This window comes from Symsagittifera roscoffensis, chromosome 7, assembly GCF_963678635.1.
Source record: "Symsagittifera roscoffensis chromosome 7, txSymRosc1.1, whole genome shotgun sequence".
Classification (NCBI taxonomy): Eukaryota; Metazoa; Xenacoelomorpha; order Acoela; family Convolutidae; genus Symsagittifera; species Symsagittifera roscoffensis.
Genome location: NC_087068.1, coordinates 28,306,528 through 28,332,448, shown reverse-complemented (window position 1 = coordinate 28,332,448; position 25,921 = coordinate 28,306,528). Strand labels below are relative to the sequence as shown.

General features: G+C 35.2%; 2 protein-coding genes across 4 annotated transcripts in view; both read left to right on the top strand.

Moving 5' to 3' along the window:
* Nucleotides 1–25,921, top strand: part of LOC134850907 (torsin-like protein) — a 442,884-nt gene that overhangs the window by 382,417 nt on the left and 34,546 nt on the right. The gene's annotated exons all lie outside the window — the stretch shown is intronic.
* On the top strand, nt 1,268–24,474 carry LOC134851415 (uncharacterized). The gene is made up of 7 exons (XM_063867491.1): nt 1,268–1,350; nt 5,949–6,095; nt 6,400–6,504; nt 12,078–12,249; nt 12,685–12,798; nt 22,236–22,917; nt 23,148–24,474. Exons 1-6 carry the CDS (start codon nt 1,291–1,293, stop codon nt 22,868–22,870), a joined length of 1,233 nt encoding a protein of 410 aa, XP_063723561.1. The 5' UTR covers nt 1,268–1,290; the 3' UTR covers nt 22,871–22,917; nt 23,148–24,474.

The following is a 25,921-nucleotide window of genomic DNA, read 5'->3' as shown; positions in this document are numbered from 1 at the left end:
TTAGTATATATTGGCTCTGAAGGGGCAATTTGACTCAGTTTTTGGGGTAATAGATGTCACGAATAAGTACCACAGGGGCGACCTTTTAAGTGGCGAGATGTCAAATTGCCCCTTCTTCCCCTGAATACCCACTAGTGGTCTGTTCCCTTTATATCAAGAATGGACGGAACACGAATAGTTTAAACATGTAGGTAACGGGTTAAGAGGAGGAGCTCATCCAAAAGAATGAAATTTTAGGGTGGAGCAAGCGGTAAAAGTTGACTTAGTTGAAAATTCTTAATACGGGCGTTTTTTTTATTCCGCTTAAATTAATAGTTCAAATCTTGAACTGAAACAATTAAGCTTCATTTTGCTTAGCCAAAAATAATAATTACTTTGAAAACTATTCCAATTTGATAAATAAAACTGCAGATTTTATCCCAGACCAGGAAAAAAAATAGATGCAGAAATAAATGCCAAACATCTCAAAATTCCGCTTTGTTGGAAATTGGCTTAAAATTAAAACGATCGAATTTGTATTAACAAAACGAATCAGTGAGGTCTGTGTTTTGCTGTGTTAATAAAATGATTACTAAAAAATTGCAAAATTTGAAAGTTTACGAGAAATAAGTAAACAGACCCCTCAATATGTTCGGAGCGTTCATAGAGCCAATTTTTTCCACTTAGTGTCTGCAAACCTAAAATTTAAGAGGCGGAGCAAAAAGCAGAATGGTCCAAGAGCAGAAACAGAAAAATTTGAATTTATATTGGTTTATACGGGCTAATTGATAAAACAATTATTAGAATCGTCAAAAGATACCAAGAAAACGAATAAATGCATTAGTTTCATTAAGTTTTTTGACTAATTTTTTTAAAATTCTGGTTGAAATTACTCAAATTATGCATAAAATGTTCGTTGCTTTGGTATTATTGACATTTCTGAGAATTAATTTACCTATTAGCTCATAAAAGTTGCCATTTTTCTGCTCTTGGACCCATTCTGCTCTTAGACCATTCTGCTTATTGACTGGTCACCATCAGATGAGAAGATTTTTTGATATAGCAAGGCTATGCATCGCTTACTACGGCTAAGGAAAATTGAATCTGACGTCGAAGTGATCAATCTTAGGTTAATTAACTTTGTCGGATTCAGTGACCGAAAAGGATTTTGCTAAATTTTGTCATCAATTATAATCAACTACAAATCAGGTTCTAAACAAGTAATCAGATGAATGGATGCAGGTATGTCTTTTCCAATAGTGATCAAAGTTAGTGCTGATACGCTTTCAGATATCATTGTGAAATTCTACAATGGAAAATAGTGATCTTTCTGATATGGAGACGAATGTAGAACCCCCTGTTGAAGCAGTAGTATGTTACATAGACAGCATTTCAAGTTTTGTAAAAAGAAAAAAAAGAAAAGGCGATACAAAAAAAGAGAAAATCTGTACGAAGTTGTGCTTGCTGTATTATGGAACTTTTAGAACCATTCTTACTAAGTCTAGTGGTAAAGAGCGTGCTTTGATATCCTATGGTGTGGAGTTGGAATCCTGACCGGATCTCGTTGTTCCAACCGCTGAAAGTGGGGAGGAACTTTGTACTCGGGTGTGTTTTTTTTCCACGCAAAATCAGGCACCACAATTAATCATCGGAATGGGTAATATGTGCGGAATGGTTAAGTGATATATCAAATTGAAACCTCTTCAGTTCTTTTTCGAACGACATCAAAAAGTTTTCAAAAGTTGCCTCAGTATCGGAAAAAACTGGTTTATAGTTTTTTGAGTTTTAGTTCAATTTCGAGCTATTAAAGCGAGCGAGTAGGCTTATAATAAGTTCACAAAGACGTCTAATAGAACGCTGATAAATCAAATTCAATCGTGAAAACTTAGTTTACTCCAATAATTTTTTTTACACTTGCAAGTGTTTAAGCAGGAACCTTCTTTTTGTTCTAACCTTGCACTTTATTACACCTGCGAGTGTATAAGAGGGAACCTTTTTTTATTTCAATCTTGTACTTTATTACACTTACAAGTGTATAAGTAATAACCTTCTTTTCATTCTAACCGTGCACTTTGTTACTTGCGATTGTATAAGTAGGAATTTTTTTTCTACCAACCTTGCACTTTAGTACACTTGCGAGTGTATAAGTAGGAACCTTCGTTTTATTCTAACCTTGCACTTCATTACACTTGCGAGTTTGTATATAGGAACCTTCTTTTTATTCTAACCTTAAACTTTATCACACTTGCGAGTGTATAAGTGTGAACATTTTTTTACTCCAACCTTGCACTTTATTAGACTTGCAAGTGTATAAGTAGGAACCTTTTTTATTTCAATCTTGTACTTTATTACACTTACAAGTGTATAAGTAAGAACCTTCTTTTCATTCTAACCTTGCACTTTTTTTACACTTGCGAGTGTATAAGTAGGAACCTTCTTTTTATTCTAACCTTACACTTTATTACACTTGCGAGTGTATAAGTCGGAACCTGCTTTTTATTCTAACGTTGCTTTTTATTACACTTGCAAGTGTATAAGTAAGAACCTTCTTTGTATTCTAACCTTGCACTTTTTGTACACTTGCGAGTGTGAAAGTAGGAACCTTCGTTTTATTCTAACGTTGCACATTTTAACACTTACGAGTCTGTTTTTTTTCGATATTAAAACCTCTTCAGTTTATTACACTTGCAAGTGTATAAGTAAGAACCTTCGTTTTATTCTAACCTTGCACTTCATTACACTTGCGAGTTTGTAAATAGGAACCTTCTTTTTATTCTAACCTTACACTTTATTACACTTGCGAGTGTATAAGTGTGAACTTTTTTTAACTCCAACCTTGCACTTTATTACACTTGCAAGTGTATAAGTAGGAACCTTTTTTTTCCATTTTGTACTTTATTACACTTACAAGTGTATAAGTAAGAACCTTCTTTTCATTTTAACCTTGCACTTTTTTTTACTCATGCGAGTGTACGAGTGTATAAGTAGCAACCTTCTTTTTACTTAACCTTACACTTTTATTACACTTGCGAGTGTATAAGTCGGAACCTGCTTTTTATTCTAACGTTGCATTTTTTTACACTTGCAAGTGTATGAGTGAGAACCTTCTTTGTATTCTAACCTTGCACTTTTTTTACACTTGCGAGTGTAAAGTAGGAACCTTCGTTTTATTCTATCGTTGCACTTTATAACACTTACGAGTCAGTTTTTTTTCGATATTAAAACCTCTTCAGTTTATTACACTTGCAAGTGTATAAGTAAGCGCCTTCGTTTTATTCTAACCTTGCACTTCATTACACTTGCGAGTTTGTAAATAGGAACCTTCCTTCTATTCTAACCTTACACTTTATTACACTTGCGAGTGTATAAGTGTGAATATTTTTTTTTACTCCAACCTTGCACTTTATTACACTTTCAAGTGTATAAGTAGGAACCTTTTGTATTTCAATCTTGTACTTTATTACACTTACAAGTGTATAAGTAAGAACCTTCTTTTCATTCTAACCTTGCACTTTTTTTACTCTTGCGAGTGTACGAGTGTATAAGTAGCAACCTTCTTTTTATTCTAACCTTACACTTTATTACACTTGCGAGTGTATAAGTCGAAACCTTCGTTTTATTCTAACGTTGCACTTTATAACACTTACGAGTCAGTTTTTTCGATATTAAAACCTCTTCAGTTTATTACACTTGCAAGTGTATAAGTAAGAACCTTCTTTTTATTCTAACCTTGCACTTTTTTTACACTTGCGAGTGTATAAGTAGGAAACTTCGTTTTATTCTAAAGTTGCACTTTATAACACTTACGAGTCAGTTTTTTCGATATTAAAACCTCTTCAGTTTATTACACCTGCAAGTGTATAAGTAAGAACCTTCTTTTTATTCTAACCTTGCACTTTAGTACACTTGCAAGTGTATAAGTGAGAACCTTCTTTGTATTCTAACCTTGCACTTTTTTACACTTGCGAGTGTATAAGTAGGAACCTTCGTTTTATTCTAACGTTGCACTTTATAACACTTACGAGTCAGTTTTTTCGATATTAAAACCTCTTCAGTTTATTACACTTGCAAGTGTATAAGTAAGAACCTTCTTTTTATTCTAACCTTGCACTTTTTTTTACACTTGCGAGTGTATAAGTAGGAACCTTCTTTTAATTCTAACCTGGCACTTAATTACACTTGAAAGTGCATAAGTAAGAACCTTCTTTTTATTATAAACGTGCACTTTATTACACTTCGAGTGTATAAGTAGGAACCTTCGTTTTATTCTAACGTTGCACTTTATAACACTTACGAGTATATAAGTAAGAAGCAGTAGTATGTGTGCCTTCTCTTAATCTAACTTTGCACTTTATTATACTTGCAAGTGTATAAGTTAAGTAAGAACCTTCTTTTTATTCTAACCGTGCTCTTTGCTAGACTTGCGAGTGTGTAAGTAGGAATGTTCTATTTATTCTAACCTTGGTCTTTATTACACTTGCGAGAGTATAACTAGGAACCTTCTTTTCATTCTAAACCTAATGCCCAATTTAAATTGTTCTTTTGTTTGGTGATTTTTTGTGCTATAATCACGATATGTAGCATTGGACAATTTTAGTATCTTTGCTTTATTTGAGGCTAATTTTTGTGGTTTGTTAGGCTTCCGTGGTTTAGTGGTTTTTGCGTGGCCTTATAATCTCTAGGTCGCAGATCGAATAAGAATACTTTCTCTTATTGAACTTCATAGAGATGCTTTTGTCGTGTTCTTGTTAGTGTTTGCGAAGCGCAGCTTCGCTTCTGTGTAATATTTTGTTTTTCTGGTTGTTTGATGAGGAAAAATGAACGTAAGTTGCTATAATCGAAGTTCTAGGCTGTGGTTGAGATTTTTACATCTCGCCACGAACAATAAACGGAGGGGTTGGGTTTAATTCAAGTGTGGCTTCTTATAGTTCGAAGTTTTTCGATGACAACGTGCTTTTTTTAGTTCAGTTTTCTTTTCGGCTCAACGGGCGTCTATCCATGTATTACCTGGCAACTGGTCCTTGTATGGTTTAACCCATTGCGTTTCTCAATAATTTGCCTGAAATTGAACATAAGTCGAGACAAATTTTTGTACATAGCTTTGCTTCGCCTGTGTTAAAATTTTTTATCAAAACTCAAAGTTTTAAATTATCAAGTTTTTGGGTGTTAATTCACGAAAACATGGCAAAGCGATGACACCGCATGAAAGCACAGAAACCTAGTTTTTGCTAGCTTTTCAAGTGGTAATTTTGCTTGCGTATAAAAAAGGAACTTGGTTCTGTGTAAATAAAGAATTCCTGTTTTCGTACTTTTACAGGGTTAGTGGTTGACATTGCGCTCATTTTTTCTTGATATGACAAAATATTTTACAAAGAGCGGAGAGATGGTTAAGGATAATCCAAATTTGCTTTTGTCACATCAAGGCAAATGAGGGCAAATAAGCCTGCAGAAAGAAAAAATCACGTGTTCACTACCTTCGCATTATGCAATAGTAATGCCAAGGTTTGGCAAGTTGTTCTTTTCTTGGCAAATTTAGAAGTATAACGGCAATCAATTTTAGATTTCAGACTCGTAGTCGAAAGGTCGCTGGCTCGAGACCCACCTTGATCCATACTCCTAGCAAAATTTTGCAGCCCAGGAAACATTTACTAGCATAGAAAAATAACTTGAAAAAATGATCATAACTCTTTCATTAAAGGGAAACATCAGCGGTTTACCGAATGAGCTAATAAGCTCGTTTGATAGTCCTTTAATCGAACAGTTTTGCTGATTGAAGCGTATCAAAAAATATGTATCAGCATTCTTTACAAGTTATTATTATGATTTTTTTATACAAATGTCTTCATTGGACCTAACAAACTTTTAAATCAGCAATTGAAGGAATTGGATCGAAATTTTTTTTTTAATGTTCAAAAAAATCTTTAATTATCGGTAGCTTTTGTTGTCTATTGTAACATACATCCATCTAGTTGCACAAGAAGTCGCAAAAAATAAAGAAAAAACACGCTGCTTCACCTTCTGTCTCTAAAACGCCCAGATCGAGATCAGAATCGCCGATAATTTTCTCAACGCCTTCCAAGTCTGTAACTTCGTTCTCTCAATCAACAGACACTGCTGTGAGCTACAAATTATTATGCAATGAAAAAATAACTACTAGTTTAAACAGGTGCTTAAAAAGTTGTTCGAGAAAGTTTTTGACTCCACCAGGAATTGTCCATTATAGCGTTCTCCGCAAACCGAAAGAGCAAGTTTTTGAAAACTCGCTCATTTGGTTCATTTTTTTGAGTTCATTGCTAATTTCAAACAAATATTAGGAGTTTTTTCTACTACTTCTGATTTAAAAATGCTTGGAGAGAATCAGTAAAGTTGCTTCAAAATGAAACCAAATAATATTTATAGCTTGCATAATCATTTAAACAGGGTAGTTCGGAAGATTCGACTGCATGTCCCTCCGAGAAGAAATTCAAGAAAGCGAAAAGGGAATTCGAACATGCCAATAACGAAAGAAGTGGCAAAACAGGACCGGTAAGTTATTTATGATTACATGAGGTAATTTCAAATAAGTGGCTAAATAAAAACAAGAAAAGTTTTTTATGTAAGGATGTGAGTTGCCTGCAACTTGATAGAATTTAGAAAGGCAAGTTTACTTGCCTATTGGAACCCCCAGCAAAATATAGCCCCCTCCATAATAGTTAATTCACAGTATGTGGTTGTGGGGGCTATATATTTAATGTTACTAGGCCGAGGGGGGGGGCGCTAAACTGAGAAACACCCAAACTGAAATATTCTGATATTGATCAAAGTTATCTCTAGAAGTTCTGGCCATTAGACGGTTTTCGTGTCACAAATATTAAATCGGCCTTGTTTCCGCTACGTAAAATTATTCAGTCTCTGTTTTGAATTCCAAATATCTTGCTTGGCATGTTTGCCTAGAATTCTTGTTCGATAAAACAGGTAGTATGAAAATTCTTGGGATCGGGTTTTTAATTTTTTTTAGACGCTTTGCAAAAAATTTAGTTTTTTTTCCTCGAAAACCCTTATACCGATTTTCAAAAAAGTGGTATGCATAGAAAGACCGCCTTCACCATCCTGTGCCTTCATACTCCCCTGGTCTTTTTTGCTTTACTATTTTGTCTACAGCCTTCGGAAAAATCTGTGGGGGAATATTTGACCGATAATTTTTAATTTTTTTTCGTTTTCTCAAAAAGTAGCATACTAAATCTGAGATGCTCTGTTCTATGAATAGAGCCGATTTGGAAAGCTCAACTCCTTAAGCAGCTACGCCCAAACTTTTGTATAAAATAATGGCCCTCGGAATCTTTAGACTTTTCACGAAAACTAACCTCCCAAAGCTGATGTTGTGGGTTCCATGGAGATAAAGGGTAGTGAGAAGCTCCTCTGCATTAAGGGCCACTCTGAATTTTTTTAACACAAAAAGTTATCGTCCTCGGAAAAATCTGTTTGATTTTTTTAGGGTTTTCTTAAAATATTTGAATTTTACCGAAAATACCTTCCCATATTTTTGTTCCAAAACATGTTTTTGTTCCAAAACTAGCCTTACTCATTTCGATAGATCTAGTTTTTTCGACATTTTTGATTTTTTTTTTCAATTTAGCGGCTCTCTTGTTTTGTGTCGCAAGTGGTCCGAAGCTCTGCATAGCATCTGTGTCCAAATTGAACCCTACTATTTTTAAGGGAAAATAATTTTGTGCTAGATTTTTCATGGAAACGTTGTTTTTGATAAATTGGTTTAAAATTTTGGACCAAGAGAACAATCCACACTTAATTAGATTAGGGGGGAGAGAAATCACTCGATTAAATTAAAATGTTTCAGTTAATCAGATTTGAGCATAGTACATACAGTCCAGTCCGTATATCTTGAATTTGCCAATTATTTTTTAGGCGGGAGGTTGTTCACTTGGCCTGATTAGTGGGATAGTGTTCACATGGGCCAAGTTTTTCCATAAATCGTCAGCATTCGACTGTTAAAATAAATTCCTAATTGATAAAACACTGATTAAACTTGCGAGTGTAGTGTATTAGTACGAACTTTCTTTTTTTTTCAACCTAACTAGCAAAGCAAAATGATTATTACCAAGTGTGTTGTATAAGATTAGGGAGTTGGTAAATTTTCAGTAAAGTTCACGAATTGTTTTGACCTGGACCATTGACAAGATCATTGACCAGCTGATGGATTTATATTCTTATGTCTTGGCTCAATAAATAGCTGCTGTTTTTGTTTCCTTGAAACTAAATTTTTGCGTTGTCGTTATCCTCTTTGTAACGCACATCGGTAGATTTATGATTTGATAGGTGCGTTACAAGCGTATGGGAACACAACGAATTCTAATTCAGGCAAAGTTACTGAGTATAGTAGGACCCAATTACAAGCCATATTAGACCCGTTTGCTCAACAAATTGTATCTATTTATTGTATTGTATCACAAGAACGGTTGATATGTTAGAGAGGCATGTCATAATCTCTACATTTGTGATCTTCTTTCTTCCATTAAAAAAAACAGAAATCGGGTGTTCTATTTGTGTTGTTTTTCACGCAAAAGCAACTACCACAAATAATCATCGGAGAGGTTTGAGTGACATATCATGTTAAAGCCCTTACAGTTGTGATTTGAACGACATTAAATATTTCCCAAAACGGTTGAGAAAAAACGGTTTGAAATTTTTGGTTTTTCGTTTTAATTCGAGCGAACGAGCAGGCTTACAAAAGCTTGTCGTAATGGCTTAAAAGCTTACAATAGCTTAATTTAAAACTTAAAAATTTTTTACTCGAGTAACGTTAGTTTTTTTACTATTTTAGCGCCTTTTTGCAAAAAGTTTGAAACAGTTTTTGAATTTTTGTTTCGTTTTTCTAGTAATTTTTCTACAGAATGTGTTTTTCAGTTTAATTATTTTGCTATGACTGGCGAATATGCCTAGTCTCTCTTTTTTCGTTCAGCTTTTTTTTATCACACCGCGTCGAAAAAAAACGACACCAATTTGAAATTTTTTTCTGTTGTATCTTTTTCAGACTATTGTCGGAACATTCTGTGCTACTTGCACAGTAACCGGCTATCCTTATTAATAAGTCAAATCGTTTTGTGAAACACTTTTTCATTTTTTTTTTTGCTCTGATAACTGTTTGCAAAAACCGGTTACTGTTTTCGGTATCGTGTCTCCTTTTAAATTAGCTTCAGTTTTTTTTGAAGTAAGTTCAGATATCAATGGTCAACTTTTTCTAGTTCAGATATCAATGGTCAACGAGGAGACAATTTTGTTCCTAAGATCATTTAGTTTTGACAGAGGAATCTCAAACTACAGCTTTTACGCTGCTTCGGTGTACCGCTAGTTCGAAGGCATTGAAGACCTATTTATTCGAAGAACCTTAAGAACTCAGCAGTTATCCCGAAATGTTTTGACCACTGTTATCTTTTCAAAACAAAATTGATTAAAATTAAATTAACTTGTTTTAAAATAATTTGTTTTCAAACAGTGATTTGAATCATTGATACCTTTGTCCTTTTAAAATCTACATCAAGGCGTTAATCCGCTCATGTGGCCCAGTATTTACGCACATGCCTACGAAGATAGGGCTCCGTGTTTTGAATTCGTTTTGTCTGCTTAGCTTTCGACGGCTTAGTTGCCACAGCATGGATTTTGTCTATGGTTTAATCGTTTCTTTTCAACTATAATAGTAAATCTTGTCATTGAATTCCGGTTGTGTGCAAATAATTTGTGTCCAACAAGTTTTGCTGAAATTTTTGTGACTTTGTTTGAAACTTTCATATTTTTCATTCTTTTTTTCGAAGCTTTTTTACAGATGCGAAGTGTAGTGTGATAGTATGATGCAAGTGTTTCCCCTTAAATAGTTTTTCTTCCATTTGAAGTTGAAATTGAAGTTACTTCGGCCCGGTATTGCGGTTTGGCCCAGTATTGGCCTTGAGGTAATGCGGTTGTCTCTGTACCCTAGGGTATTGGGTTATATTCCCGGCCAGATCTCTGTTTGTCAGCCTATGTTTTGAGGGCTTAAATGCCAAATTGTGGAATTTTCTTGTGCGGTCAAAAATTTTTGTCGTAGATGCTCGTGTTTATGATAAATTCTTGTAATTAACAAAAATCAGTAGCCCTGACTTGGTATATTTCTTTTTTTTATTTATTTTGTTTCAATTAAAAACTTCATTTGCCCATTTTTTTCGGCTTTTTTTATCGGCTTAATCATCTTGGTTTCTGTCGCCTCAAGGATAAAAAATGATTGATAAAATAAGGACATTGTCTTGCAAAAATTCAAAGTTTAAAACATCAATTGCTCAAAATTTTTTTTATTTTAACAATTTCTGATGATTTTTTTTTGTTTTCGGCTAAATGAGCGGCTGTTTTTGGCTCAATAAACGCATTTTTGGTGGAGCTTAGCATCACCTGCAATTTAATGCATGCATAACATTGCAAGCTAGCGAATAGAAAAAAGGCTGAAATAACGATATAGAAAAACATGTTATGGGAATTTTTTTTTAAAATATCAGAAAAATAGCCAAGAAACACAACAACCAGCATTAAACAAGACTTTATTTTTGAACCAACAACCACTGTTTGTTGTGTTTCTTGACTATTTTTCTGATTTTTAAAAAAAAAATCCCATAACATGTTTTTCGATTTCGTTATTTCAGCCTTTTTTCTATTCGCTAGCTTGCAATGTTATGCATGCGTTAAATTGCAGGTGATGCTAAGCTCCGCTTCGCCTCCTTTCGAAAATTCTACTTTTATGCAATTTTTCTTGGACCTTTTGAATCAGGAGGTTGCATTGATACAGGAGGCGCTATAATACCATGTGCTTTGACATTTGATTTGAAATAATCAACACAGTTGAATCTTTTTACGCTTGCTATCAGCAAGCGTTATCAAATTGGAAAATAGACTTTTTTGGGTTAACAACTTGTTTCACAGAATCACTTGGTATCTTGGGTCATAATGAATTCAAATTTTAAAGCGCCTCCAGCACATTTAGTCTGCAGGCAACGAATATGCCTGGAACGCAAAAGTCCTGAGTTCGAATCTAACAGGACCTGTTTTTTTTTCAAACAAGAAATTCCAAACTTGTTTCAAAGAAATTTGTCGGCTTAGTATTTGTCTGCTTATGTTTTGTCGGCTAAGAATAGTTTTTTTTTCTGTAAACAATTTTCTCTTAGTTGGTTTAGGTGTTTTAGCAGCATGCAGTTTCGGTGTAGTAGCTTTTCACGTTTTAATTTACTCCTGCAATTTGTAATTCTTATTTTTTTGACTTCGTATATTTTCCTTTAAAAAGTTTTTCACTTAAAAAATTTTTCGGCCCAAATGATTTCGGCTTTAATTTTAGCGGCTTACTAATTTTGAGTCGTTCGAGGTAATACTTCAAATGATTTATACTTCACAGTTTTTCATGTCAACAATTCTCGCTCAAAAATGAATTTTCATCAAACGCCGTCGAATGTGTTTCTGGACGTGTTTTTCGCAAATATAACATCATTCCAGACAACATATTTGGTTGTGGTTTCTTCGGAAATTTTTCTATTTTCTTTGGACTTAGTGGCTCTCCTTTCCTTTCCTGTATGCTAGCCTGCCATGCTATTTTTTGTGGTATCGCAATTGATGCGAAGCTCCGCTTTGCCTATGTGTTTAATTCATCAATTGAAGCAAAAAAAAGGCATTTGTTTCATACAACAGTGCAATACAGAAATTTTAAATTTTCAAACTTTGTTTATTTCGAATGAAAACAGAGCATGCAATCACCTTTCAATTATGCGCTTGAAGAAAAAAGAATTGTGACACAAGTGGTGAGAAGCTTTGCGTCCTGATAAGTATTTTTTTTTCAAGCGCATGAGTTAATATTTTCGCTGAAATAGGTTTGATTTGAGGGAAAACTTAGAAAAAATTTAATGAAAATAATTTGTTGAAATAGTTTTTAAAATTCTGAACCTGTATTAGCACCTTTTGTTCAAAAATTTATTTTTGATGTTAACGTTGATAAGAAACCAAGATATGTATAAATTACCAAATTTAATTTTGAATTTAGATCGGGAAATAAGAATTTGTTTTCCTTTTTGTTCTTGATATTTGGTTGTGCTTAGTCTCAAACTGCGATGTCATCAGAAGACCCTAGGCTTTCCCGAGGGCAATATTTCGCCCCAGATCCTTGTACTATAGACAAGCCGGTTGATATTGATGATTCGTCGATGGGATCTGTGGATGACGATGACAGGTTTGTCATCAGGTCTCAATCGGAAGTTCTACATGCATCAGGTGCAAAAATAAAGAGGTTCTTCTACCCCTCCCCCCCCTTTATCAGAAATAAGCATCATTTTTATGATGTAACCATTCTTTTTACGAAGTTGTATAAGAGAGCAAAAGTGTTCATAATTGAATATCGTGAGCATATGAGTTAAAATGTGAGTATGGAAATACTCGCAAATCAGTATGAGACTCTTCAGTTTGCTGTTTTTTTTCATTCTTCGAAATTATCTTTATTTGGAAACTGAGATGTGAATACTTATTTTTACCAAATTTAAATAAGAAGTAGATATTGGAATTTAAAAAATTGTTCTGGAAAGTTTGGATTCACATTTAACTCATATATCAATTTTATGCCCGGTGGACAACGTGAACAAAAGCTAAAAATAAAAAAAAATGCAAGAGGAGGGGGAAAGTAGAAGAGCCGAACCGGAAATTTCCTTGAAGGAACGTCAGATAGAGAAAGGGAGAAAGTGGACAATTCGCTCGGATCTGAAGGGAGAAAAGATAGCAAAATAGCGAAAAGAAAAAAGTTTTCATCTGGAAAATTTCCTCAAACACGTTAGTCATTTTGATGTAATCACTTCTTACTGCAATTTACGAACTTTTTTTTCCCTATAAATTGTGATGGTGTGTATCGCCATTGAAGTGTTATGTTTACCCTTGTGATTAGCAAGGGTGTTGCAACCGGGTACTAGACATTTGTTCACAGAATTCGCTCGTGAGAATCTATTTTTACTCAACCCTCCGGCACATCTGGCGGCAACACACATGCTTGAGACTGCAAAGACTTTGCTCAATTCCACATGTGGATTTTTGTGCTTTTTCGGACTATCGTCCGTCTGTTTAATTTTGTCGGCTTTTTAGCCCGAATTTTTGAAGGTTCAGTTTTCTTCCAAGTTGTAACACCCATGGTTGAGACGACTAAGTTCGGGAGTTTGCTTCCAGTCGGGACCTGTTTTTTTTTCAAAATGAAAATTTTCTGCTGTTTTAGAATATTGTCTGTCTGCTTAATTTGTCGGCTTAGTTACCGCAAAAAAAGACTTTTTTAAGTTCGGCTTCTTTAAACTTGCGAGAGCAATTGTCTTGAAATCGGGAACTAGACTTTTTCTGTTAACAACTTTTCTTTCAAATCTTACTTGATTTTCTTACTTGCTAATAAAATAGTACTGCTGTCAAACGGTTGTCTCCAATCTTTCTTTATCTGGGTTTTCTATCTTTTTTTGTTTGTTTTCTATCCTTCTTTTTCTATATTTTTTACTATCTTTTTTTTTGACTTTTCTCGATCCTTTTTCTCTTTTTTTATCTTTAATTTTGTCTGTTATTCGATCCTTCTTTTTCGATCTTTCATCTTTTTTTCTATCCTTTCTTTGTCTTTTTTTTCGATCCTTCTTCTTCGATCCTTCTTTTTCAATCTTTTTTTTTCTATCTTCTTTCCATCCTTCTTTTTCACTTTTTTTTTCTATCTTTTTGTCTTTTTTTTCGATCCTTCTTTTTCGATCTTTTTTTCTATCTTTTCTGTCTTTTTTCGATCCTCTTTTTTCGATCTTTCTTTTTCGATATTTTCTATTTTTTTTGTCTTTTTTTCGAGCCTTCTTTTTCGATCTTTTCTATCTTTTTTTTTATCTTTTTTTGTTTTTTTTCGAGCCTTCTTTTTCGGTCTTTTCTGTCTTTTTTTTCTATCTTTTCTTCTATCTTTTTGTTCTCCTTATCTTTCTCCTTTTATCTGTTTTTTTTTCTATCTTTCGTCTTTTCTATCTTTTTTTATATCACCTGCATCCAATTATGACTGCTCAAATCCTTTTATGCGTTTTTTAATTTTTTCAAAAATTTGAATTAGTTTTTATTTTCAAAATTTGAAATACCCTGCAGTTGGGTGCTGTCAGGGTACTCTCGGGGGTTGCGAACCTTGACTCCAATTATGAATGCTCAAATCCTTGTAGTTTTAGAGATATGACGTTTTTTGTGCTTTTTCAAAAAAAAAATTCAGAAAATTTAAGCAAAATTTTATCTTCAAAATTTGAAATTCTCAACTTTGTAGTTGGGGGATATCAGAATTCTTTCAGGGGGTTGCGAACCTTGCCTCCAGTTATGGCTGCTCAATTCCTGTAGTTTCCGAGATATGATGTTTTTTGTGACTTTTTGCAAAAAATTATAAAAAAATTAAGTTATCTTTGTTTTTTTAATATTTTTATTTCCGTAACCTATAGTTGGGTGTTTTCAGGGTACTCTCAGGAGTTTCGAATCTTGCCTCTAAATATGAATGCTCAAATCCTTGTAGTTTTCGAGATATGACGTTTTTTGTGATTTTTCAAAAAAATTTCAGAAAAATTAACGAATGTTTTTTTTTCAAAATTTGAAATTCCCAACCCTGTAATTGGGGGCTATCAGAGTACTCTCAGGGGTTGTGAACCTTGCGAATCTTACCTCCAGTTTTGACTGCTCAAATTTTTGCAGTTTTCGAGATAGACGTTTTTGTGATTTTTCCAAAATTTTTCAAAAACTCAAATTATTATGTTTTCAAATTTGAAAATCTTTACCCTTAGTTGGGTGTAGTTATGGTACTCTCAGGAGTTGCGAACTTTGCCTTCAAATTTGACTCCTCAAATCCCTGTTTTCGAGATCAGAAAACTTAACGATTTTTTTTCTTCAAAATTTGAAATTACCAACCCTGCAATTGGGGGCTATTAGAGTACTCTCAGGGGTTGCGAACCTTGCCTCTATTTATGACTGCTCAAATTTTTGTAGTTTTCGAGAAATGACGTTTTTGTGAATCACGTTTTTTGTGATTTTTTCAAAAAAAATTCATAAATTTAAGCAACATTTTATCTTCAAAATTTGAAATTCTCAACCTTGTAGTTTGGTGTTGTCAGGGTACTCTCAGGAGTTGCGAATCTTGCCTTCAAATTTGACTGCTCAAATCCCTGTTTTCGAGATATGACGTTTTTGCGATTTTTCAAAAAAATTTCAGAAAACTTAACATTTTTTTTAAAGTTTGAAATTACCAACCCTGCAATTGGGCGCTATTAGAGTACTCTCAGGGGTTGCGAACCTTGCCTCCAGTTATGAGTACTCAATTTTTTGTAGTTTTCGAGAAATGACGTTTTTTGTGATTTTTTCAAAAAAAATTTCAAAAAATTTAAATTATTTTGTTTTCAAATTTGAAATGCCTTACCCTGTAGTTGTATGATTTCAGGGTACTCTCAGGGATTGCGAATCTTGCCTACAAATATGACTGCTCGGCTTCTAGTTATTTTCGAGATATGACTTCTGTGATTTTTCGAATAAATTTCAGAAAACTTAACGAAATTTTTTTCTTCAAAATTTGAAATTCCTAACCATGTAATTGGGTGCTGTCAGAGTACACTAAAAGCCTGTAGATCTGGTTTCTACTATATTCTGTTTTTCCTGAGTTGTCAAAAGTTCGAAGCATCGGTGGTGCATTACACGCTAGTTCATTTTAATTGAATGGCATTTGATTCTTTTTAAAAATTGACTTTCGGCTAATTTTTTTTCGGTCCTTCGCCCTCGAGTTTTTCGCCCATTCGGTCCTTTGCGCATGAGAATAGCCCCCAAAGGTCTTTGCTATTTTAAAATTTTCAACAGTCTCTGAAAACAAACCTTAAGCAAATGTAAAAAATCGAAGATCTTTCCCAACTTCAAATAGGTTTTTCTATATTGTTGCATAGGATAAACCTAACGTTTTTTCGATCACTAGATTCATATGTTTTGTTTTGCTCACAGAATCAGACAACACGCATTATAGTCTGTTAGTGGTGATTTATATATGACGTTCAAAGCCTTTCAGTAGTGATTCGAACTGTTTTAGTAAATTTGTTTTTACGCATTTCTGAAACATAAAACGTTGTGAATATTTCGTCTTTTCAGAAGAATTTAGAGCAACTAGTAGTCATTTTTTATATATTACACTAATTACGACCCAAAACTCGGTTTTTATAACAGAAAACAGAATTGTACTCGGTAGTGTTTGTATTCCTCAAACACCTCTTTTACATGCGCTATCAGTTTTAGAAGCTAGAATTCAGTGACAAATTTTGCTTTGACAAGCAATGCTTGTTACAACACATGTTCGTTTTTTTCCAATCGGAGTCAAAAAAATTATTTGATGTGACAATTTTAGTTCAAAATTGTTTCTGTGTCATTTTAGCCACATGATCCTGAATCGTTAAGTTAGAGCGGATTCATTTTTGCCTGGTAACGGCTGGTCAATTTGGTGGTGAAATGGTTACGTCTCCGCCTCTCAATCGAAATGTCGGATGTTCGAGGCCCACCATGATCCGTGCTCGTTGCTTGAGGGTGAAGCAACATTACCCAGCCCAAACCAAAAAAAAATGCATGTAGTTCTTAAACAGGGGCACAACAGCGGTTCGCCGCGATGAGCTGTACAGCTCTTGTGTTGTTCCTTTCCCCCGTGGATAAATGGTCTTAATTAATTGGTGCTAAAGAGTGATCATTTGCCCCCTCCCCCCGTTGTCACTTTTCTCAAGGTGATTTTCCTTCCGTATTTTCTTTCCGGTCAGTAACTGAGTTAGCAAAGTTTTGAACTTCATGTCCATTAAAATTTGAAAAAAGATGCCCATTAAGATGATGCCGAGAGACGTATCACGTTAAATCATTTAACAACCTTTTGACTTATAAGAATTTGTTATTTCAGTAATTTTCAAAGTATTAATTTTTCGACCTATTGCTTTTTTTTGAAGGTAAGCCATCAACTTGTGAATTGTTCAATTTTTGCTTGTTTAAATTTCCTATATTGCCCGTTTTTGCATCAGTACGTATTCATAGAAAATATCAAACAAGTACTTCCAGCTTCAATTTCAGTTTATTGGATGTCGGCTTCAATTCTGTCGGCTTCTTTGCCGATTAAAATTCAACCCCTGTAGGACCTCTTTGAAAATTTTAAATAAGTTCAAACGCGAAAAAATACTTTTTTTTAAAACTTTTTTGATCGTTTTTTCACCGCCTTCTTCAAAAGTAACATTGTTCGTAGTTCTGTTTGCTAATTTGCTTAGCGTCATGGTGGACTCTTTCTATAATTGTTGTATCGCAAGTAGTGCGAAGCTCAGTTTTGCCTCTATGCTCAACAAATCAAAGTTCCTGCTGCATAAAAACAATCATAAGCCACTACGCCTTAAATTTTAAAGAAGAAGTTATGGCCTCAGAAAAGGCCCTTTGGCTTTTTGGTAGTTTTATAAAAGCCTTTGTTTCTCCGAAAACTACCCTGCCAAAATTGGGATTATTATTTTAATGAAAAGAACTGATTGTGTGTATCTTCACTGCATAACCGGCTTTGCTTGAAATTTAATGGAAAAAAGTTATCATCTCAATTTTTTTCTCATTCTTACCATTTTTGTGAAACTTTTCGTCTTTTCTCAAAAAATACATTCCCAATATGAGATCAAAGTGTAATAGAAGGAAAAGGTTTTGGAGATCCTGTCTGTGTATGCAGCTACGCACTAGTTCTCAAGAAAACAGTGTGGCTATCGAAAGAGACAAGTATTGGGCCGTTTTTTTGCAACTTTCTGACTTTTCTCGCCCTATGTGTTCCGAAAAAAATTAAAGCCCTTGTGAAAGTCAAATTTTTGAAACTTCGACCCATTTTTGAAAACTTTGATCTTTCTCAAAAACTACCCCGCCAACTCTGAGATTAATGGTTTAATCGAAATAATAAGTAGCGAGTTTTTTTCGCTGCATGAGCATGTATTGCCTTTTTTTGTAGAACGGAGTTATCTTCAGAGAAAACAATTTGGTTTACTTTTGGGACAGTTCTTGGAAACTTTTTGACTTTTCTCAACAATTCATTGCAGTCAAATCTGAGAATCAGGGTTCAATCGAAGGAACAGGTAGCGTTAATTTTCCTGCCTAAGCGGAGACTCTTCAATTTGTGTAGAAAAACAGTAATGTTTTTCTGAAAATTCCAATTTCAGATTTTCATTCTTCTCGAAAACTACGCTGCCAAATTTGAGATTCAGATCATTCGAGAAAACAAGTTTGAGATTTTGATTGTTTTTGGAAGCTTTTTCTTTCTCAAAATTTTTACCGCCAATTATCAAATGAATGCTTCACTTGAAAGATCAAGGTGGAAAAGTGAACCCTGTATGACCTCAGAAAAGGTTTTTTTTGCACTTTAACCGTTTTTTGGTATGTTTTTCACGTTTATTGAAAACTAACCTGCCAAAATTGATATTGACGTGCTCACTACACTAGCCACCAGTTTCTTAATTTGGTAGAGAAACCACAAAGCTGTCGGGTCAAGTCTAGTTTTTGAAATTTTGAACCAGTACCTCCTATTTAAAAAAAAGCAAAAATGTACATCCAGCTAGTTTGATATTTGGGACACTAGTTTGATTTTTGTCGAGAACAAAGGACACATTGAGAGCAAATATATTCACCTGTCACATTGTTGTTTTTGTAGGAGGCGCTTCAATTGAACTTTGTCCGACTTTAAGAAATTTTGCTTCTTTAGCTGACCAGAGCCACTGGACTTTTGGGGTGAGTTCTGTCTGGTTTTTAAGGCAGTTGACAAATGAATGGTAGCGTGGTGAGCAGGACAGTGAGCGCAGTTTGGGCGACATTAGTGTCATTTCTAATTCAGTAAGTCATCTAAAAAGTGGCTGTACCGAGATCTTAGCTGTGCTAAAATGCTCCGTGTTGATCGAGTGAGCAGTTGCTTGATCGAGGAAATTCCCAGAGGGCACAGTTTGGGGATGGGAGCATCTTGGATGGTTAAGTTATGTTTTCTATGAATGTACTTTAGTTGTTTAAAACGTTAAAAACTATTCTTACTTCTATCGCTGTTATCATCAAAAGATTTAAACTCGTTGCTTTCGGAAAAAGTTTTGACGAGTTAGTCTTCAAAAAATGATTTAAAAGTCGGTTTGAGAATTCGAGCAGGGAAGGGGGAACCTGTGGAGAAAATGCAAGGGTTGAAAGTCGAAGTATGGTTTCAGGTAAAACTGGGGAGGATAACCCATTATAGTGTCGAGGCGCCGTTAGTAAGTTACGTTCAGCATGGAGGTAGTCGATGAAGCTCATGCTCGATTACCCTGTCACGACGCGGAGAGGTTGCGTTTTGAAGGATTTTTAGTCTGTTCAGGGAGCAATCGCTTGCGGCGTGCGAACAAACGGGGCATTAGTAGTCTAGTATTGGTCTAATTAGAGTCTTGTACGCCCAAGCAACGTTTCTTTTGAATGACCTCAGGTTGTACCGGAAAGAACTTTCAAAATCGATTTTCTGCACGCGGCTGTCATGGAGCTTTGCTTGCATTATTCCTCGAAAATAAGTGAGTGATAAAAAAATACACCAAGTATTTTTGGTTTTTCACGACTGGAAAAACAGAGGAATTCTTTAATTATAACGGGTTAAATCCAATAATTATAATGGGTTTTCAGCTAAACTATTTTCAGTGGGAACTAAATAAACTCACTTAATTTTTCGGAGACGAGAACACTTAAAATTGATTAGAAAGTTGCTTAAAACACCGTATGCTTTTACAACGTCAGTGGATTGGACATAGGGCTAGATACTGTATGCGCATGGATGAAGTTTTATTGGAGACCGTAGAGGAGCATCATTCATGTAAAGTTTAAAAAATGTAGGTGATAAAACTGAACCTCGAGGAACTCCGGTTCAGACAAACCTGGTTGTCGATTTATGATTTCTTAAAAAAAGCTAAGGCATTTTGAAGTCTGCCTGACAATGCCTTCGGGTACGTTGGAAATGTGGAGAAGCTTCAGAAACGTACGATAGCAGACAAACGATGAAATGTTGCTTTTTGAGACTTAGGTGGTTTTTCGTTTATTCAGCCATTGTCCCTTGCTTGATTCGTGTTTTCTAAGTTGGGTGTATTGTACGTTGACTGCGTTAGCGATTTTTTTTGCTTTAGAAAGTTCTTCTTTTAAAATAATCAAGGTGGTTAACTACTACAGACTTCGCTCCGTTGAGAGAGCGAACTCTTTGCCAAAACTTACTGGATGCTGCGTGGTGATTTTTTTCTTTCTTTGCGGCTAATTTTTGATTTTCTATGTCTAACACTAAGTTTCGATTTAAAAGGATAATCAAGCCGATTCTGGTTGTTTTCCATGCCAAGGATTTGTGTTCCTTTGGGAGAGCAAGTACAAAGAAATGGTGACACCCGATGGGGTTATGGTGACGAGCAGCCGCTGAAATCGTGTCTGGTAATTTTTTCACTGATAATTCCATCTTATAATGCCTGTTCGATTTCATCACTAAAACTCCGTCAATCGGTTTTAACTAAATTTGATGTAAGTTTGTTTCCTTAAAGAAAGTGTTTTCATTGCTCAAAAGAAGTTGAGCTAAAATAGGCAGATAATCAGATCCTAATTTTAATTGAGGTTGCTAGCTTATCGACAGTAGTAAAGATAAAGATCAAAGTGATAGATATGGCGACGTTGGTGATGTTGAGCTATCATACTGGATCGTATTTTGGTCAAATTTGTTGATTGGAGTGAAAAGGAGCTTACGATTTCATTGGTTATTGCGCTACCTCTAGCTTCTTCCGTAATGTTTGAATTCCACATTAGGTAATGAGGATTTACGTTCCAGCATTAAACTATTGTCTTCTCCGAGGAATTGGTTAATGGAAATTTTATAGTCTCTTAGGCAGCTGCTGCGCGGAGGGATGTAGACGTTCGAGTTTTGTAGGTTGTGGTTTCTGACCTTGACTTTATTACTAGGAGCCTTCTAACTCCTTGTACACAAGTGAGTTATATACAGCGATGAGCTGGCCGGCACCCTCATTATTTTCTGCAATATTTTCTGAGTAAAGTATAGTAGGGTCTAGTTTGTGGCTTTCGGCTGCTTGTTTTCAAATCGGTGTCTTGGAACACTGCGAGATGGATTTTTTCTTTGCCTGAGATACTATTGCAATTGATTTGTAAATGATCAAAAGATTTGAAATTTCAAGTTAACGGGGCTAAGAGAGTTGACGGCATTCCATGAAATCATGGGGTTAAAAGAGTTTCAAATGTTGCTGTTGTGTCCTAAGGTTCGAGTTAAAAAACTAGGGAGCGTTTAAGGTGGGATCTATGTGTGGGTCAGTTGGTGTGTTGTTAGTTTTGTTGGTGGATTAGTAATGACAGTTCATATTACTACCTAAGGGGTTAGTTCTTTCAGTAACGGGGAGAGAAATTATATAGTGGTTGGAGCAGTGTGAGCAGTAGAATCGATGATGGTCTTTGAGACACGTGAGTCCACTGCATTTAAAGTGGATCCACCCGCATATGTGCCTTGACACCTTAGGTTGAGTTCGATTAGTGGCTTTGTTACAAGATAAATAAGTTTAGGCAGCTGGTTGGGATTAATACGGGAACTGAGGAGGACAATGAAAATTAGTAGACGGAGCAACCTGGCCGTCTTCAGATGCTCCGAACCCAAAAACCCGGGATTTACGCGCAGTCGGCGCTCCCTGTTGTCGGGAAGTTGAAGTTGTGTCATTTGCAGGCAGCAGATGCTGTATATCGAGTCGACCACTTTAAGGCTTTCTGAATCTTTTACCTGTCATAATATTTAGAGGTGTTGATATGGAGAACTATGTTTCTGTCTTTTTTTCATGATGATCAATAGGACTAGATTTTAGGATGTTGATATATTCAAGTTATTTTGATTACTAAGCGGCTTAAATTGTATGCATACTCCTCCGTCTGCCTTTTAAAGCCTGAAGTTTCTCTTCCGCCAGGCCGTTAAAACAACTTAAATAATCTAAATTTGCAGGTAAACTAATTATGAAGCGACTTGCACTCTAAATTGGTCTGATTTTCGCGAACAAGAATTGTTCGATTTTTTTTGCAGCTTAAATCACGACTGAAAGTGTGTTTGGGGAAAAACTGAATTGCATGCAAAACCAACCTCCCTTGAAAAAATTAACAAACCGGCGTTACATTTACTACAAAACTAAAGCTTTTTTAAATACAATTCAACTAATTGCGTAGCAGTCAGCTTCTTTTGTTTTGTTTAGTAGTCTGCTGTCCATTTATCTCGACTCCCATGTTTAAGCCAAGCTGGTGCGTTTTTCCGCCAAACTCCGACAACGAGAACCACTCGACTAAAGACTACAACTTAATCCCATATCCCAATTTTCGCAAAGAGTACAAAGCAAACGAATGTCCACTTGTGTATTTTGATGAGGCAGCCTACTTGGAAGCAAAAAACGCTCAGCTGTCACCGAAAAAGAAAATTGCTCTAGGATCGTCTGAGGTTCGAGAAAACCGCAACGAAGATTCAATCAAATCCAAAAGCAAGATAAATGAAATCAATTCCCAAAGAAATCTACTCGAAGAAAACCAGAAAGTAGCTAAAGAAAACAGAAGCGAAATTGAAAATAAGATTTCTCAAGGCAGAAGCGTAGATGATTTTTTTGACGATGAGGACGAACAGATTGATGGATTATTTAATGGCAACAATGGATTCGAAACCGAAACTGCTTACGGCAATGGGTTTCAGACTAACTATCCAGACAATGACCATCAGGGAATCCAAGGAGGAACTATGGGCTTTGAAAATTTTGAAAATCAGATTGAAAGCCACAAAATGGGTTTCAGCGGGTCAATAGCCGAAGGGAAAATTGCAGAGGCACAAGTTCATGACAAATAAGTGACGATGACGAGGTCATTGACTTTATTGATCTCGTAACTGGAGCTGTAAGTTATTTCCCTCTAACTGTGGTACAAATCTGATGTGTTTTTTTTAGTCGTGGTATGTGTTATCAGATACGAAATCTTACAATTGTGTTTCATAGTTAGAAAGTAAATTTTAAGCTTTTTCTTTTTTTTGCATTAATCAGTGTTCTGAAACAGTGCTTTTCTTTCAAAATTTGAAGTATTGAAGTTTATTTATTTTGACTTATGTGTTTTTTTGTTTAACTTCTTAGGATGAGCAATTTTACTGTGGGGAAGCAGACTTGATCGGACTCTACTGCGAGCGAGTGACTCCTCCACGCGCTTTTTGTGAAGAGTACGAACTCCTTGGTTCTTTTCCCGTGGACCAAGAAAGTTCCGGATTCCTCCAAAACCTTTCAAAAGACAGCGAAGTTTTGTGGAGTCACGTATGCGATTCTGAAGATCCCGAATTGTTTCTGCAAATGACAATTTTTATAACTGGCAGTCAGAAAACACACGTTTTCAGACCTCAAAAAAACCTGAAGTCTCTGGGAATCACAGAACACAAAAGATTGTTTTCCTGTATTTTGACTCATATTTATAAAGTGAAAAACAATCGCGAATTCGTTTTCAAAATGTTCCAGTTTTTAGAAAACAAATTTGGATACAGAATTCCATGCGCAGAGCAAATTCGATTTGAGAAAGCGAGATTTATGTTGGCAAACGAAATATTCGACGAAGAATTGGTTCGAAGCTTAGACATGCCTTACAGAAAAGAATGCACGGTTTCCAAAACTACCGGCGAATATCAACACATAACGAATGAAAAACGATTTTGGTCAACTAGGCTGAACGCTATTAAAGGTGTTGTTATTTACATGTTTGTTATTTCAACTTTACAAGTGAAATCACTCTGGGAATTAAATTCTGAAACAGATCTGAATGATTCGAATGTTGACATAGAAGCAAGTTCTCACTTGCTCGAAATATTCTTCAAAGAGGCTGAAAATCACCCAGAATTGATATTTTTTGAGGACTTCAGCAAAAAAGATAGTGCATACGAATACATTGCAGGATTGTTGAGTGTTTACAGTGACTTGAAACGATTCCAATATGAAACTTTTGATGCTTTGGAGTTGGTGCGAAGATTCAGCGAAGAATCTCTTGGTAAAATAGGAAAAATAGAACAGCTTGTTTACGATTTAGAGAACGACCGAACGATTGATATTCAATGAAAATTGATAGAAATATTTCCGAACTCTATTACAAAATAGTGCAATACGACAGGCTTCAATTTTGCAAATTGTATTGCAAATTATAGCAGTTGTGAAACAGTATTGAAGCATAATTTCAGATTATTGCACGACGATAAACTTTTTGACCGTGAGTCTTAAACTTTTAAACTACTTTAAAATGATGTAATTTCGGTTGAATATCCACAAAAGGCACAAATATTTCAGCGGCAAACGTTTTTCTACCACCTGACAAAGTTTTGATTCATTCAAACAATTTTTGATGTGCTCGATCTTTCTTCACAAAAATCACTGCAAACTGTGATAGTTGCTAACAAATTTTGCGACTATTCTGGTCATTAATTGTATTTAAGTTCCAAAATGAAGGATGCTGAGATACGACTTAGCCTAAGGTAACTAGACTTTGTCATTGGTTTTTGATGACAGTCAACTGGTCGCTACAGTTTGTTGCTTTGATACAAATATTCGAATTGTGAATAGACTGTACTTAGATAATCTTGTATGTTGAAATTTGTATTCGCTATTTAATTGAAAATGCCAATATGTTGAAGGAAAAAACAACAGACGTTCTGAGATTCAGTCTAAAAGTGTTTTTTTTTTGCGCAGCTGAATTTAAACTCAAACGACATAATTGAACCACCCTACCCCTGCCCCGAGCACGCTACTACCGAAAACAATTAATGTTCAAGCGCGCCGGAGTACTTGCAGCGCATTGACAAATCAACGTTTTTTCGTTGCCAAGCATAATCAAAACAATCTACTGCGGGGACCGGCCTATTAGCCTGTGTGTCGATTAGCATGCACATGTAAAAGAATGAAGATTGAAAACTCGATAATTCAAAGTTTGTTTCCTCAAGTTTGAAATTTTTAGCAGCGTAGTCTCAGCCAGAGTTTTAATTAGGCGAGAGTGAAAGTTTTATTTCCCTAACAAAATAGGTTTTCGAACAAGTTTCAAAAATTAGGCTAAATAGTTTTTCATCTGAATGCACCATACCTATTTGAAGCAATTATCGCATGCTTATAGCCTCACGTGCTAATCGCTACGCCCCCTTTTACTGCTGTTGAGTCACTGATGAACATTGACCTTTTTCAACTAAAGATCAGAAGTGAAGAATTTCCACCTGGGCGTGAAATGAAAATGCACGAAACTTGCTAAAAGTTGATAAAATTGCTCATTGATGCGTTTATGCTTATAACACTTCCGTGGGTTATTTCCAGATCTTGTGGCTTCATAACTGGAACGAATATGTCAAAAATGAAATGCTTAAAAAGCAAGTATTTAGTGTCTCAAAAACTTTAACGTGCAATTTAAATTTTTCGCAGATAACAAAACTTTAAGTGAAGCGAAAAAAGGGATCGACTTTTCCGAATCTAACAAAAGGAAAACAAAATCAATTTTGATGGATTTTTGACGTCTAAAATATTATTAATATAAAAGTTTCCCGTGTCGCCCTCAGTCAACACAATTGGATTGAAATGGACTATAATTTATTGTTTTATTAGACCAGCGTCAGTTTAGTGTGTTTTTATGAACCTTCTTTTTTCTAACTTAACTCGCAAATAAAAGTGTTCACTTATTTGGAGGTTTCACTGTAGCATTGGAAATTGCGTAGCATCTGTTATCTGCTTTATTTGTGTCTAGTGTTTAATCTGCAATCTTCTACGTTCTAATAAGCTTCCGTTTCTGAGTGGTTAGTGTGTGTGTGTGTGTGTGACTCTTAATCTCAATGTGGCAGGTTCGAATCTAAGACGGAGCCTAATTTTTGCTATTTTAAGGGTCATTTTTTCTCTTA